General features: G+C 41.7%; 1 protein-coding gene across 1 annotated transcript in view; it reads right to left on the bottom strand.

The window, feature by feature from the left end:
* Nucleotides 1-2,971: 2,971 nt before the first annotated feature.
* LOC121304922 (pikachurin-like) overlaps nucleotides 2,972-16,644 on the bottom strand; it is a 60,548-nt gene continuing 46,875 nt past the window's right edge. Inside the window, exons 17-23 of the mRNA XM_041236358.1 lie at nucleotides 16,184-16,300; nucleotides 15,802-15,982; nucleotides 13,148-13,226; nucleotides 12,916-13,059; nucleotides 12,304-12,387; nucleotides 11,434-11,537; nucleotides 2,972-4,226 (exon numbers count right to left, since the gene is read on the bottom strand). Of these exons, the coding sequence (XP_041092292.1) occupies nucleotides 4,072-4,226; nucleotides 11,434-11,537; nucleotides 12,304-12,387; nucleotides 12,916-13,059; nucleotides 13,148-13,226; nucleotides 15,802-15,982; nucleotides 16,184-16,300 (864 nt within the window). The 3' untranslated portion in view covers nucleotides 2,972-4,071. The remainder of the gene's footprint in view (nucleotides 4,227-11,433; nucleotides 11,538-12,303; nucleotides 12,388-12,915; nucleotides 13,060-13,147; nucleotides 13,227-15,801; nucleotides 15,983-16,183; nucleotides 16,301-16,644) is intronic.

Genomic DNA, 16,644 nt, shown 5'->3' with positions numbered 1-16,644 from the left:
ATCTTGGTATTGCTTTATTAATTATGTATGTACTTAAAGTATAACTGTATTATGTTTTTTACTTATAATTGTAAAAGCTGCAGCAGAGCTGAAGGGGTGGTTTGATCAGCCTATAATAATTCCCTATTGCTGCAGTATGCAGCTGTGGCTCAACCTTGTGGGTTATAGTCTCCTACCCTTTGCAGAATTTGCATCATTTGATGTAGTTTTAAAGCAGTTGATGTCATCTTTAAAAAAAGTGCCTGATTTTATATTAAGCTCTACATCCCAAAGATTAACTGATGTAACCTAATGATACTTGTTTTACAGTTTGCATTATTTACATATCCCAACAAAGGGGAAAAAGTCACTTTAAAACATAATTTATGTACTAAATTTATAATTACACTTTATGCTGCATATAGTATCTATCGCATGTCTTCAGTTACACAAATATAATAAATGTCTTGAGAAATAAATAAATCCATTTAATGAAAAAAGATGAAGTTGATTCCTGTTGTTTATTCGGTTTGCTGCTGTGGGAAATGTAAAGCTAAACATGGTCTCACGCTTTATTAGTGTCTGCTTGGCTGTTATTGGTTTAGGGATGTCTTGTGAAACCGGAGTAGATATCCTCAGTGCCATGCTGACAGTCCCAAGCATCACTTGTGTGAGGGGGTGCGTTTTCAGTCTGATGGTAGTGCCTACCAGGGAAACGACTATTAGCTGCTACCGCGGGCCAGGTGCCAGCTATAGCAGAAACAGTGGCCACACCTAATCAAACTCCACCTACTTCTAAGTGTGTAATGACTGACTGCACCACAGTCTATATTCTTGGAAGACACTTCAGTATATGAATTTCTTGATACTGGCTCTGAAATTTCACTATAAATGAGAAAGTGTGCATGTCCATTCCATCCCTGAAGAGCAGGCCCTTGATTTAAAACTATGTTTTAGCGAAATCTGTAAGTGGAGAACAGTTGGACACACTGGGTACTCTGACAATTGCGTTAGCCATAGGTGATAATAAAGTAAAGTGTGATATGCAAGTTGTTAAAAATGCTCACCAAAGTCATCTTCTCGGATGGGACCTCTTGAAACATCAGCATGCAGTTAGAGATACTAGCTCTTGTTTTAAATTCTTGAGAGCAGCGTTCCATTACTGCACTCACAGGATCTCCCACCTCAGAACTGTAGTGCTGTCTGTCATTCTACTACCACAATTCCTGCCCTGACTGAAATGAATCTGACTGTGTGTCTATACATCAGATACCTATGCACCGATTCCTGATGGGTATGCTGGCCTCCTGGAACCCCATACAAACTTAATCAAAGATCTTGTCATTGCTCGAACACTAACAAACGTTGCAAATGGCCTGACAACTGTCAGAATTTTAAATCCCAGCTCTGAAAGTGTGACACTGTACAGTGGAATTTGGCTTGGATTTGTTTCATCCCTTAACACATCAGAGTGACAGTGAATTTACAGTGATGGAAGCAGTGGTTAACAACATCACAGAAGTAGAGTTATGGAAGCTATCTGTGGATCTGTGTTCCAGTAACCTTTCCAATGAGCAACATAGCATTTTCCAGATCCTCCTTCAGAAGTACAGTGATGTGTTCAGCAGAGACTCCAGAGATGATAGTTGCACTGGCCTCATTAAACGTCACATAAGGATCAGTGATCACCTTACTGGCAGGTTGAAATGGCACAAGATAGGAAGAAAACTGCCTTTACCAGTGGCAGTGGGCTGTACCAGGTTAAGGTTATGGCTATGGGTTTGACCAACACCCCTCCCACATTTCAGCGAGTTGATGGAGCTAGTTCTTCTTGTCTGACACTGGAAAACTTGCTTGATCTACCTATATCTTGTGATCCTTTTTAGCCCCATATTAAACACCTTGAAGAAATATTTCAGCGCTTTTGGGCTGCTGATATGAAGCCGAAGCCTACAGAGTGCCATTTGGCTCGTGACCATTTCACCTTTCTGGTCATATTGTATCCAGGCAGGGTTTGCATCCAGACCCAAGCAATGTGGAGTAAGTTACATAGCACCAACAGAAGCGAGAGCATTTACAGGTCTTTGCTCCTACTATAGGAGATTCAGATTTAAATTTTGCATAAATTGCTGCACCACTCCACTATCTAACACAGAATGGTATTCACCCATCTTATAGCAGCAATATCTGAACCACCTATTGTTGCCTTCCCAGATTTCAACTGTCCATTCCTTCTTTACTGTGATGCGTCCAACAGAGTGGTTGGTGCTGCGCTAGCTCAAATTCAGGCTGGGGGGGGACGACGACACATGTTTGTATACTTCCATGAAAGTAATAATTGCTGCTATATTTCTTTATTTAGTAGTTTAGTTTTGATGTCGTCTCTTCTAAGCATATTTTTCATGTGTTGTTTTCTTGTTACACAGAAACAGGGACATTTCTAACCCCCCAAGGGAGACATGTATAGCAGAAATTTGTGTTTGTTATTAAATAAACTGCATTTATTTTGTTTTATTCGCATATCATATATAAGAGAATCAGTCATTTTTATTTTTGTAACATAAACCTTATAGGTTTCACTACAGGGACTCACTCTAAAAGTAGAGTTGTTTAGTTTATTGCATTACATTGACAGGCTGTTTCTTCCTTTTTCCTGTCTTGTTGATCAGAGAGATCGAAGATGATGATGTGAGAGAAAGTTGAACTGTTGCAAGAGATGTTAATTGTACAACAATAAAAATCCTATTTCTGGTTAAATAAAACCCATTTCACTGATTAGCGTCTGCATCAGAGTCTTTAATAAATACCCATGCTTACACTAGCATTCACCCGAGTGTGCCAAAATGTCAAACTGAGCAAACAAAAGCTTGCTTTCTTCTGAATCAATGGTGTTGGTATCAGGTGATAGCAAGAAGGGTCATTGTATTAAACTTTCACAACCTTGCACTAGATCTCTAGCTACAGAATGTGCAATAAGTATAGATATTCATTACTGGCTCCAAAATTTGGTATTGTCACTCAGACTTCTACTTGTCTCAACTTCTCTTAAATAGTTTAAAGGGAATTCAATTCACACACAACAATATGCATTGGAGCTTTTCAATGGATTGTAGCTAGTACATAAAAGCAAGGCAGTAGGAGTAGTTGCATGTTATATTGTGTTTTAAGAAGTTTAAACAAATGATAAAGGGGTGTATTAAATTTGTTTATTTTTTTAAACTGAAAGACATCATAAATTTACATATTCCAGAATAGACAATTTACAAAATTGTGTGTCAGGGGGGAAAAAAAAAAAAAAAAAAATCACAAATTTACAGTACACTTAAGACAAAAGTCCTAAAACAAACTCAAAAGAACTAGGTAATTTATTGTTTCCATACGTGAAGCAATGATGATAGTTTTTTTAATGTTTAAAATATTTTTATTTTATATACCAGAATATAATTTCTCCATAATCTGCAAACATCCTGGGTTACGATAAGATTAAGTCTGCGATCGTAACTAGATATTCAAAGTTCGAAAAACACTTAAAAGGTGACACTCTCTATATATTTACTGTACTAGGTACTTAAAAAAAAATGACCCACTTTGACATCCTGTATGTATCCTTAGGGTTCACCTGATGACTCAGTTGTTTCCTTTCCTCTTCCTGCTATGGTATTTGGCAGGTCCTACTTTGCTCAAGAGACAGTAGTTCCATAGGGTTCTGAAGTATCAAGCAACTTTCAAAAAGTCAGAATAACCTTTTTTTGGTGTCAGACAGGGTCAATTAAGAGGCATGCAGTCTTGTAGTGTGCTGGTGCTGTGTTCTTCCAAACAGGCTTTTGTTGCAATGTAATTCTTCTGAAGAGCGGAACAAGTACTCACAGACGGTCTCAGGTTTAGAAATATTCTAAGGTGTCTTTGGTTAACAGAATATCTACAAAAAGAAAGCGACGAAGCAAAACTATCACTAGATGTCGTCCTTGAGAACTATAGAGAGACCCACAAACTGGTTTCAGAGCACCCAGGTACTGGAGCGCAGACCAGTGCATTGGGTACACATGTTTTTGGTCCCACAAGTAAGAATCCCAAAGCAACCAGGGACAGCTGCTACTTGTTCCCACAAGTAACTATGTTTTTCCCATCTGCAGCATCCTCCACCAGGGATATGTGGTAATCCGTAGACAAAGTGAAGTGGGATATGCACCCCACCAGGCCTCGCATGTACTGTCGGTTTGTATGTACAGCGATCTCCTTCATTCCTCCTGAGAAACAAGAAAAGAGAGGCGGTTAACATCCGGCTTCAATTACACGCTATTATTGTTACATCAAATCTTAGACCAACAAAGAAACTAATCAAAAAGTACTACTGACTGCTGAGATTATTGCCATTTGACTCCTAAAATGATGGTGCTTTATAGTTTGGTTGTTTTATAAGCAAGGTTATAAAAATAATTCTGAAGCTACTAAAAATAAAAAATGCAACCCTTTGCAATACATAAATAAATAAATAATGAAGCCCTTTACAAAGCACAGGGCTTTTTTTTCATACGTTTACACTTTTGTTATCTTCGTGTTTGGTGATTGGATAGCGGATTGCTTTAAGCTTAGACTTTTCTGTCCCTTAGTTAGCTACAAGATGCAATATACTGTACATTAGCCTTAAGTTGCATCTATCATGGATACCTACCAAGTACAAAAAAAAGTCAAGTTTGTACCCCCAGCCAGGACCAAAAAAATCAAGTTTGTATCCCCAATATGTATTAAATTAGTATAGCTGGGAACTCGTTGACAGTGGCGTTATTATTGTTGAGGGCAACTGACAGCACCAGGCTTGAGCGTCCATCTAGAGTTGAAATAAAATCTCTTAAACCTACTTCATTGAGGAAGATTTGTTTTAGAAGAATGAAAAGATGAACAAGGAGATAAAAAACTGTTAGTTCCAGGAATTTGTTCAAAAAGACAAATACAGGGTTTTAAATCAGCTTGCTGTAAGAAATAATGCAATTCATATCAACAACAACAACTTATACCACATTCTACTGGTGAGAGCCTTGCCCTGTGGAATTTTGATTCAGGTAATTTGTAGTCCTATTTAAAAAGGCCATCGCCAACTCCAGCCGTCAATACGACGACTGGAGAAAAAAATTCAACTTAGCATCCTCGTAAGAGAGGATGCTAAATAAACAGGCATTTAACTAAATAAACAAAAGAAACCAGTCAAAAGACTGCAAATGAAATGTTAACAGTAAAAGGGGGGGGTGGTACAGAGCACGCCACCCAGAGCCCACTGGTCGACCAAGGCCAACATGTCGCCATGTCGCTCCAACTTAACCCGGGACCGGACCAGGGCCCTGAACATGGCACCGCAGTCAAAGAGACCCTCCCCGGTGATCTTACGCTTCCTGGTCTTGTAAATGGCCAGTCTAGCAAGTGCTAAGAGTAGATTCACCAGAAGGTCTCTCGCCTTGCTGGAGCCACGAACAGGGTGCCCAAAGATGAGAAGGGTGGGGGAGAAATGCAGCCAGAACTGCAGCAGAAGGTTCTTTAAGAGCAAAAAGAACGGCTGCAGCCTGGCGCAAAGAAAATAAATGTAGACTACCGACTCGGATAGACCGCAGAAAGGGCATGCGGTATCCGAGTCTGTAAAGTGACGCAGGATCTCTCCTGATTTGAGTGTTCCGTGCAGCACCCTCCATCCCAAGTCCCCAGCTCCCCTAGGGACCAGCGGTGAGTACAAGGCCTCCCACTGGGGACCGACTCCCTCCGGTGGTCGGAGGGGCTCCTGTCAAGCAGTGTCTCGGTGGGAGAAGAGGGCGAGGAAGTGGAGGGTGTGGCGCACCATTGCATACAGGGTCCTCCTCGACGCGGATCGCAGGGGGGTTCGAGGAGAACTGTGAGATCCTGCTCAGGTTGTTCTCGAGGGGAGGCCGAGGGGGGTCCCGCGCCTTGGGTTCGATCAGCAGGACCGGAGAGCCGGGGGTAGGGGGGGAAGCTTGCTCTCCGGTCCTGAGGACCTCCTCGAGATACCTGACAGAGTCTGGGTGCAACGCTGCTTTGCACTCCTGGATCACTCGGTGGGCCATTCTGACGGTCCCCTGAGCCGCCCTGGCAACCAGTGACTCGGGAGTCAGCCACTCCGAGCGGTCGTGATCAGGAGATCCCAGACTCTGGCACCTTGGCCGAGATCAACAGTCTCCACACCAATGGGGACTCCAACGCCTGCGCCCCTAGGTGGGGGTTGTGCAGCAGGGGCTCCAGAAGGAGTCCTTCACCCTCAGTCGGAATGGCATCTCGGCCGACGGAAAACACGCTCCGGGTCTTGAGCAGGTCCTGGTAGAAGACGAGCAGCTCAGGGAGACGGATTCCCTGGAGATCGATCCAGAATAGCTGCTGGTCGTAGCCCAGGTTGTGCAGCTGGCGCAGGAGGAGGCAAGCCAGAGTGCACCACTGCGGGGCCGGGTCTGCGTACAGGAATCTCTGCAGGGTCTGAAGGTGGAAGGTGTGTACCTGACTCTTGATGCGCATCAAACCCTGCCCTTCCTTGGCCAAAGGGAAGCACCCCGACAGAGACCCAGTGCTTTCCAGTCCAGAAGAAGTCCGTCAACTTTCTCTGGACCTTGGCGACAAACTCAGAGGGCAGGCTCAGGACGGTGAGTCGATGCCAGAGCATCGACGCCACCAGCTGGTTGATGACTAGAGCCCTGCATCTGAAGGAAAGCAGTTTCAGCAGACCCGACCACGACCTCAGTCACGCAGCAACCTTGTCCTCCAACTCCACCCAGTTGGCCGCGACCAAGGCCTCCGTGGGGCTCAGGTGGACTCCCAGGTATTTGAAGCTGTCCTCGCTCCAATGGAACTGCTAGAGTGCGGCAGGGAAGGCACCTGCCAGGTGCCTACCAATAACCCGCAGCATTTGTTCCAGTTGATCCTGGCAGAGGACGAGGCAGAGTATATGCTCTGGCAGCTCTGCATCCTCTCCAGATCAATTGGATCCGAGGCCACCAGGAGCACATCGTCGGCGTAAGCCAACAGGTCCACCCTCGTGTCCAGCACCGCCGAGCGCCAACCCCGTCAGCCTCCTGCAAAGAAGGCAGAGGAAGGGCTCGATGCACAGCACATACAGTTGTCCGGACAGAGGGCAGCCCTGACGTACTCCTCTCCTGAACGCGAGGGGCGAGGTCAGGGACCAGTTAACCTTTATCAGGCACTCGGCAGAGGCGTACAGCATCTGGAACAGGCCCACGAAGCGCAGCCCGAATCCGAATGCTTGCAGGGTTCCAAAGAGATATTCGTGATCCACCCGGTTGAACGCCTTCTCTTGATCCAGAGAGAGGAAGACGACCAACCGACCCGTCATACATGCAGAACTTCACTGGTAGTGTAAGAATACTACTACTAAATACATAAATAAACAGTGGGACATGCAGGCGAGTAGGGTACCCTATTGTAGATTTACTAGCACCATTTAAAAATTGTACTATACCAAACATTTTGATTAGATCATTTTTAACCTAAAGTGCTGGTATTTTAGCTCCATTCGTATATAAGAAGTAGAGCACCTTGTTTTTCACAAATACGAAATAACACGAAATGTAACATATACAACTAAATAAAACAAAATGCAAATATAAATATAAAAAGAAATAGCATGAAAAATCATTATAAATGTGACATTTTTAAATTGTGAGGTTTATACAGAAAATACTTGCAATCGTAGTTGTCAAGGCTCAGCCGTTACCATGGACACGGTCTGAAGGGAAACGGAAGCTCTGACTAGCACTTGCGCAGATGTATAATTTGGAGCGAGTCGTTTGGGTATTTAAATTGTGAAGAGACGTTTGTTTCTAAAATGCCTAAACCGCGCATAATAATTAAACAACGCTACAAAGAATTTGAGCATGAGGGGATGTATGCAGCTGATGCTGACAAAACAATGATGTGCAGATTTTACAACTGTTGGTTGGAATGGGAGTTGAAAGATACCGTCATTAACATTAGTGGTTTATAGCCGGGAAGATGTGGGTTGTTTTGATGTATTTTGTATTAGTATGCTAATTACTTCTTTTATTTCAAGTGATGCAAACTTTGCACTGGAGCAAATGCTGTTATGGATTTGAATGAATGAATCTGCTTTTGTTTAAACACAGAAACAAGCTTGTTGCATACTGCTTCAGTACAGTTTTTTTTTAATGGGTAGATTGCTTTATTTGCAGTTGTTATGACAGTCACAATAGTAGGGCAGTGTAAAAAATATATATACATATTGGATTTTTATAGAGGGCATGGGCAGTATTTACTGTAAATAAGCAGTTGATTTAAAACTGGCAGACTGTACGTTACCGTTAGTGCAGCTGATGAGAAATTATGGTAACTAATTTATTTTTCTGTGCGAGGTCTGTCAAAATGTAAAAAAAAAAAAAACTGGATAATGTTTAATAACGATGTATGTAGGTAAAATATGATGTATACTGTTATTGATATACATCTGTTTAGGTTGTTTTATTAATGTGTCTAATAAAACGGCATTTGTGAAAAATAAAACTAAAAATATTTTCAAGGGCCTCATAAGAATCAGACTTGCTGAAGGTACGGTTCTGTAGGAGAACTTGTATATATTATATATGTTCATGTATAACAGGTTTATAATAAAATATATATGCAGTAAAAACATGTTTAGCAAACACAAGGTTAGTACACAGCGCCTTCTTAAGTAATGTTGTTTTTTGTTTTTTTTTAAATGTGTAATGCTATTTTTTTTTTTGTTTTTGTTTTGTTTTGTTTCCCATAGTTTTTTTTATTAGTTTTTTTTTTTGATGGCCAAATAAGACAGCTGCACTTGCAGTGCTTCGACACAAACTATAAGCTTTGTGGAAATCCAGTTTAAGAAAGCTGTACGATGCCAGTAGTTGCGCAATACCCACCTGTATTTTAATATTAATTAAGCTATTTGCATTTGGAAGTAGAATTTCTGTGGCTAAAAGAAAACTACATGAAAACACATGCAGAAAGTACTACCAAAATAGAGCGAGAAAATGGTAAGATTTTTCTATGGAAACTGCCCCACTGTCATTAACATGGAAAAATTATATACAATCATTTTGTGAGTCATATTTTTTTTTTTTGTCTGAGAGGGACTTAATGATGTGTAATTATTTTTCAAATATGGCCTTATCAATGTCATCATCTTGTTTGCTTCTCATCAGCACCCCCTGGGTGCCCAACCAATGCTATACCCACAACAAAAAAATTGAGCTCTCCACATATTGGACTAGTTCCTGGCAGGGGCACTTTCAGATTGAGAGGCCATGGGATTTTTTTTTGCAAGACCTTCTTGGATATATGCTGGTGGCTGGGAATTTTATATAAACATACAATAGCTATGCTGGATTTACAGCTTTTACTATTGCATTTTCACTAGATTAAAACTCTGTAGCTAACTGTGTTTACCACCAAACAAACCAGGATCACAGAAGAAAAATGCCTCATCTCATTATTTGGAAAGCCATGCATAAACTGCATATTTATGTAAATAATTGTGTGTGTAACACTGTAACAGGGAGAGAAGGAATCTACCACTGCACAGCACAACATAAGCACATACACCCGGGGGCACCACTACCACCGCACAACACAACACAAGAACATACACCCGGGAGCACCACTACCACCGCACAGCACAACACAAGCACATACACCCGGGAGCACCACTACCACCGCACAGCACAACACAAGAACATACACCCGGGAGCACCACTACCACCGCACAGCACAACACAAGCACATACACCCGGGAGCACCACTACCACCGCACAGCACAACACAAGCACATACACCCGGGAGCACCACTACCACCGCACAGCACAACACAAGCACATACACCCGGGAGCACCACTACCACCGCACAGCACAACACAAGCACATACACCCGGGAGCACCACTACCACCGCACAGCACAACACAAGAACATACACCCGGGAGCACCACCACCACCGCACAGCACAACACAAGCACATACACCCGGGAGCACCACTACCACCGCACAGCACAACACAAGAACATACACCCGGGAGCACCACTACCACCGCACAGCACAACACAAGCACATACACCCGGGAGCACCACCACCACCGCACAGCACAACACGGGCACATACACCCGGGGGCACCACCACCACCGCACAGCACAACACAAGAACATACACCCGGGAGCACCACCACCACCGCACAGCACAACACCAGCACATACACCCGGGAGCACCACCACCACCGCACAGCACAACACAAGCACATACACCCGGGAGCACCACTACCACCGCACAGCACAACACAAGAACATACACCCGGGAGCACCACTACCACCGCACAGCACAACACAAGAACATACACCCGGGAGCACCACCACCACCGCACAGCACAACACAAGCACATACACCCGGGAGCACCACCACCACCGCACAGCACAACACAAGCACATACACCCGGGAGCACCACCACCACCGCACAGCACAACACAAGCACATACACCCGGGAGCACCACCACCACCGCACAGCACAACACAAGAACATACACCCGGGAGCACCACTACCACCGCACAGCACAACACAAGCACATACACCCGGGAGCACCACTACCACCGCACAGCACAACACAAGAACATACACCCGGGAGCACCACTACCACCGCACAGCACGAGACACATACACCCGGGAGCACCACTACCACCGCACAGCACAACACAAGAACATACACCCGGGAGCACCACCACCACCGCACAGCACAACACAAGCACATACACCCGGGAGCACCACTACCACCGCACAGCACAACACGAGCACATACACCCGGGAGCACCACCACCACCGCACAGCACAACACAAGCACATACACCCGGGAGCACCACCACCACCGCACAGCACAACACAAGAACATACACCCGGGAGCACCACTACCACCGCACAGCACAACACAAGAACATACACCCGGGAGCACCACTACCACCGCACAGCACAAGAACATACCATTGCAGGTACAGGGGATGGATTAAATGTTACTTATTGTTATTAAATAGGGGCATTTTGCAACTGTACTTGCTGTTGGGACATTCACTTCTTCCCCACACCACTCACCTCCTGACAAACACATTTAAAAAAATCTTGAATATGCTATGAAAACAAACTAACTTAAGTAAACATGCTGGGGGCATAACAGGGCATAAACAGATGGCTTTTTCAAGGTTTTAAACATTTGGTGGAGATATAAAAGGAGCCCATTATTAAGTTCTCATTGAAGGGTAATAGAAATACATCAGGCACAGTAAAGAGAAAATACCATGTAAACTTCCCACAAAGGTTAGGTTAGGCTGAAGTGCTTGGAACTAGCAGACTCGGCTGACTTGACTCCAAAGGTGAAAGGTGGATCTATGTGCAGTACTGTGTTGCATACACATGCTGATTATTTACAGGAGCTTACCAACATAGAGGTCACCGTTTATGTTAAGCTGCCGCATCATCCCTGGCGACTTCCCCGTTTTTGCACCGTAGTCATCCACAGTCAACTTCCCAGACTGTCCATCCCTGAGAAGAGAGGAGACATGGTGAGCATTAATCTCCTCCACTCCATTTATTAGACTGTCAGGCACCAATCCGATCATATATTGCTAAAGCATTTATCTCCACTGAGGTCTTTGTCTTCCAATGTCAAATTCTCAGCTGTGACAATATAAACCACTTTTGCAATAAAAGATTTACACTTATGAAATCCAGCATGAAAGCCAAAATGATATTGGGGGCTAAACAGCGTGTTACGTCAACAGTACTGTCAACGTGCTTGTAAGTACTTTACATTCTGTGTCAACCCATTAACTGTCTGGATCTCACAAATGAGTAAATGGAATACAGTTCTCTTTGTATGTGCAGTTTTTTGGACATGGTCACATTTATGTATTTGTCAAAAGGTCAAGAGAATTGTCATTTTTCGATTTTAAAACATATTCCAAAATGTAAAATATAAGGTCACTGAAGTGCAGACATATGAAAGGATGAGAGCACAGACTATAACTACTTTAGTTCCCTTGGTACCAATACGCCAGCAAACATTTACACAAGAGGTCAGCTCTGAGGACCACATGTAAGTTTGGAGTTTGGGGTTCTATAGATCAGTTGATTTTAAGTTTGATAGATCCACGGGGAAGGTGAGGATGGGGTGATTATCTATATAGGGTGCCATAGTTCTGTAATTTGATTTGATTGTAACATAACTATATGTTATTTACTGAAGATCCAGGACTAATTCTTCATACCATCTGACAGAAATGTTTTTCTTTTTCTCAAGATTACTTACCGGACTGCCTTGACCCGGTGCCATCTACCATCATGGAAGGACCCATTCACCATGATGGTGGCAACCCCACTGCCCAGGTTATAGCTGTAGAAAAAAACAATACACATCTGTGATGTATTAATTCACCAACACTTTTCAGCAAGTCCCAAAATAGCTCCAACTTTTCAGCAAGGCTCATCAGGTGTGGTTCCAATGTTAACCTGAGAATTTCTCATGAGTAGTTCCAGTAAAATTCGATGGAAATTCTCAGAAATGATACTTATTACCCTAACATTGTGTACAGTGAACCAAACCATTTAATTTAAAGTTTCTTACACTGTTAACATACCTACCTGATCCTGTGTAACACTGTTTCGCTTTTATTTTGGAATCCTAAACAAAGCATAATCCTGAAAGCATTTGTGTGGTCTCGGAAAGTGGTTTTACAATTTTTCTTGGCAATGTCTTCACTGAAATCTTCAGATAATGGTTTAGAGTTCCTGGTTTCAAACATGAATAATAAATACAAGAAAAGTGGCACTAAGATTTTCATTTTTTTTTTTTCCCAGTGGGGAAATTATGAAACAATTGTTAACACTGGAGTATATAAAACAAAAACAGACCCGAACGAACCTGAAGACGAGGGCTCCGTCCTGGAGTCCAAGGGAGATGTAGTCACTGTTGTGTCTCATGGAGCTGTCTCCTCTCCACAGTAACAGGCCGTCCTTCGCAGTGGTCTTAAACCTCATGAACAGGTCTGACCGAGCGCCTGACACCCTGAACAGAAACGGTACATTGTTAATCTATTACCAAGTGAAAGGAGACTTCAATATGTGCAGGTATTCATTAAACTCAGATCTTTTACCTTTTCAGACAGTCTATGCTTTCATAGGTAAGGTAACTACAGCCGATGAACTGGGGGATTTCAATGGCTTCAGTGATTACTGTGAATGAAACATGTTTTTAATTTTTTTTATTTAAGGCATCCACAAGGTGGCAGACAATGGAAGGTTTTCTCAAACCCATTCAGTAGCATGCTTTTCTGTCCTCAGAAGCTTTGGCAACCTGTTAAAATAATGGCCACAAATGCATTTGTATTTCACAGTTCAAGGTATACAGAGTATAGAAAATGGGTCACAGATTGATACTGCATTCAAGAAGACCACCTTACAAGTACCAGCTTGGAAATAACATTTATTTGTGCCATTATTATATCGTTATATAACCATTTGAAATTATATTCTCTTCCTGTAGGCGTGACAAATTGAAGGACTTGTTACTTATTTATTTACTTTTTCATATTAAAATGCTATAATATATAAATACAATAGAAAAGACATACACTTCTGTTATTACTAGTTAGTAACTACAGTCCTGAAGTTGGGGAAAAGTTATCAAATCAAACATAATTGTTTGCCAAAAATGTTCAGTGCAAACAGTGCTTGTCAACATTAAAATTGTCAAAACAGAACAAAACAGTGTGTAAGAAACACTGCACAGAACAAATGAGGTATTTCCTACATCCACCAGGGGGAGTGTGTTGCAAGAAGAAGACCCAGCAATGCTTTGAAGACTTAAAAAAATTAGATGTTAAGTCTCTTGTAGCAGGGGGTAGGGGTGTCCAATCCTAGTCCTGGGGGGCCTGTGTACCGCCTAGTTTTTGTTCCAGCTGTGCCATAAATTACAGAATTAGAACAATTGGTAATAATTGGTCCAATTAAGCAATTTAGGACACAGTTGGAACAAAAACCAGGAGGGACACCGGTCCTCCAGGACCAGGATTGGAGACTCCTGCGCTAGGAAAATAACTTCTCAAAACATGCTAAACAATAACACAACAATGTCTAGTCAGGTAAGTACGGCTCAGCCTTTTTGGTTTTTATTTTCAAAATCTCTACTTCCGTTTAAATGACAATTAGTTGTTGTTAAGCTGTCTCTGCATCCTATTAAAGAGAAAACCACGAATTAAAGACTGTGTTTAAGATTAGTTTTATTCTTTTAAATGGACTTGGTGCCAGTGCATACTCCATACTGGGTATTTTATTAAGTCTATTAAAGGAGTGAAAATAACATAAGCACAATGATAAACTAGGCAACTGAAAGAATGGGCTCCAATTAGGATAAGGGATGAGCAATAAATGTAATTTGTCCCCTCTGAAATAAAAAATAAGGCGTAACATTCAGGCTCAGTCAAAACAAACGGCACTGCTTTGTAATTCATAGCTTTTTCTGAGTTTAATTAGCAAACAATATCAGTCGTGATCAAAAATAAAACAGGAAAACTTCAGGGTCTACAGGTAAACAATATCGTACAGTAAAACTTACTGTTCTGGCAGTAACTTCCACATTCTGCATAAAGGCAGCACAAAGTAGAAAAAAGAAACAAATAAGGTGAAAGCATTGCTTTAACTATTTTTAAATGTGCATTTCTCCGACCCTTTATGCTGGACAATCTAGTTATCTATAAAGTGAGCTCACACTACTTCAATATATAAAAAGGTCAAATGCAAACACTTAGACCTTCCTGAATGTCCCAGAATGTAATATTACATGACAGAATGCATTAGTCACTAAGCCCTAGTCATATCCACAGCCTCTATTATGCTCCATACTTGTCTCGTTAGATTTGGGCACAATCAAATCTTTTGTTATTTTGCATGAGCTCAGCTAAGATCCTTATTATGCTCTTAGTTCTCAAGCTGGGGCTACTGTTGCTGTTATAAGAATGACTCAAAGGCCTTTTTCCAGCACTTTGACAGTAGCTCTTGGATTCTCATTAACTTTAAACAATATAAAGCCTTTTGAAAAGCAGAAACACTAAATATATATATAAATATATATATATATATATATATTATATATATTATTATATTTATCCCGTTTTCCGTTCGATCGGACGCAATGCGTTATAATGTGTCCAGTGTATTGTGTGATCTAGACATAAAAGCATCTTAGTTTTTCAGTCTGAAAGAACTACTATTTCTACAGAAATTAATTTTTTGAAGTATCTTTTTAAGCAGACCTAAAAATCTATTGCATTATACTGGTAGATCTTTTAAAGATACAGTGAATGCTTTGGCAGAGAGAGAGAGAGAGAGAGATTTTAAAGTAAATACACCCTGGGTGTGTGGAGCAAGAAGTAACATAAATAATGAGTTTTATATAAGGTAATCGCACAGTTTATTAGCAGTTGTTGAATGTATATGTTCTCAACTACAGTTCCACAAGTTACAGGAACAGAATACATAATGTTTAATACAAAGTTTAAAGAAAAGGTACATTTTCAGGTACATTACATCTGCAATGAAACTTCACTAAGAAAATCATACAAGATGAAGTCAATGTCATGGTCACAAAAACATTTAGCATACAGTGTTGAAAACCCACTGCAAATATGAAATCAATACCTTGAATTGTCTGTGTCATAATAAAAATATTCAGTGAATAAGATGAGTGCTTGTCGTTTTGCTATTAAGGTCTAAATTAGGGCCTGTATGGTGCTGTGAGCAGGATATATACCTTTCTGGCAGTGCTCCCCGTCGAAGCCCAAAGGGCAGTCACACTCATACCCGTCCCTCTTGGGTTTGCAGAAGCCTCCATTGGCACAAGGGTTATCCACACAAGGATGGGCAGCATTCTCCACATTGACTCCCGAAGCAAAGTCCTGGTTTAAGTGGATTGACCGGTCATTCAGGATGACCTGTGTGAACATACAGAAATTGAGATGGGGCTCTGCTAAAAGAACAACATGAAAAAACAGCAAACTGAAGTATATGATAACCAAGCATGCTGCTCTCATCATCTAGTTTCTTTTATTCTGGACAACGTGATCATCAATAAAGAGCAGCTGTTAAATAGCAGGGGAACAAATGCACATGATATGAATAAACATACAGAGCACCTTCTGAATGCTTCCACTGAAAGGCTTCAGGACTCCAGAATTCCTCTTGACACTATCATAGTCTGGAAAGCCACCAATGTAGATTTGGTTGTTACACTTGATCTGAGTGAAGGCGCCCTGTGAGACAAGAGCACAAGAGTCAATCTGCTTTTTAAAAGGTAATGCGCATGGAAATCACATCATTTTCTTGTTTTGTTACCAAAATATCTGCAATGTCAATGCAGTAGTAACACATGCCGATGAACAACCACTGCACTGCAATACTGTGGTACTGCATAGGAAATGGACAGTGAGCAACACAATGTTTTGCTTGTGTTGTTTAAATGCTAATGGTTCTTTTAGGGTTTCTGCTGGGAGGTACACTGTTATCATATTTGAATTCCAACTTTTATATGAGGGTGTTCTTTGCAATCGTTACTTTTTAGTTTTGGTGTTGCTTTTGCAATAAAAAATCTACTGCA

The sequence above is a fragment of the Polyodon spathula genome, chromosome 2 (genome assembly GCF_017654505.1).
Source record: "Polyodon spathula isolate WHYD16114869_AA chromosome 2, ASM1765450v1, whole genome shotgun sequence".
Lineage (NCBI taxonomy): Eukaryota > Metazoa > Chordata > Actinopteri > Acipenseriformes > Polyodontidae > Polyodon > Polyodon spathula.
The sequence above is the reverse complement of the archived record's forward strand: the minus strand, read 5'-3'. Positions and strand labels throughout refer to the sequence as shown.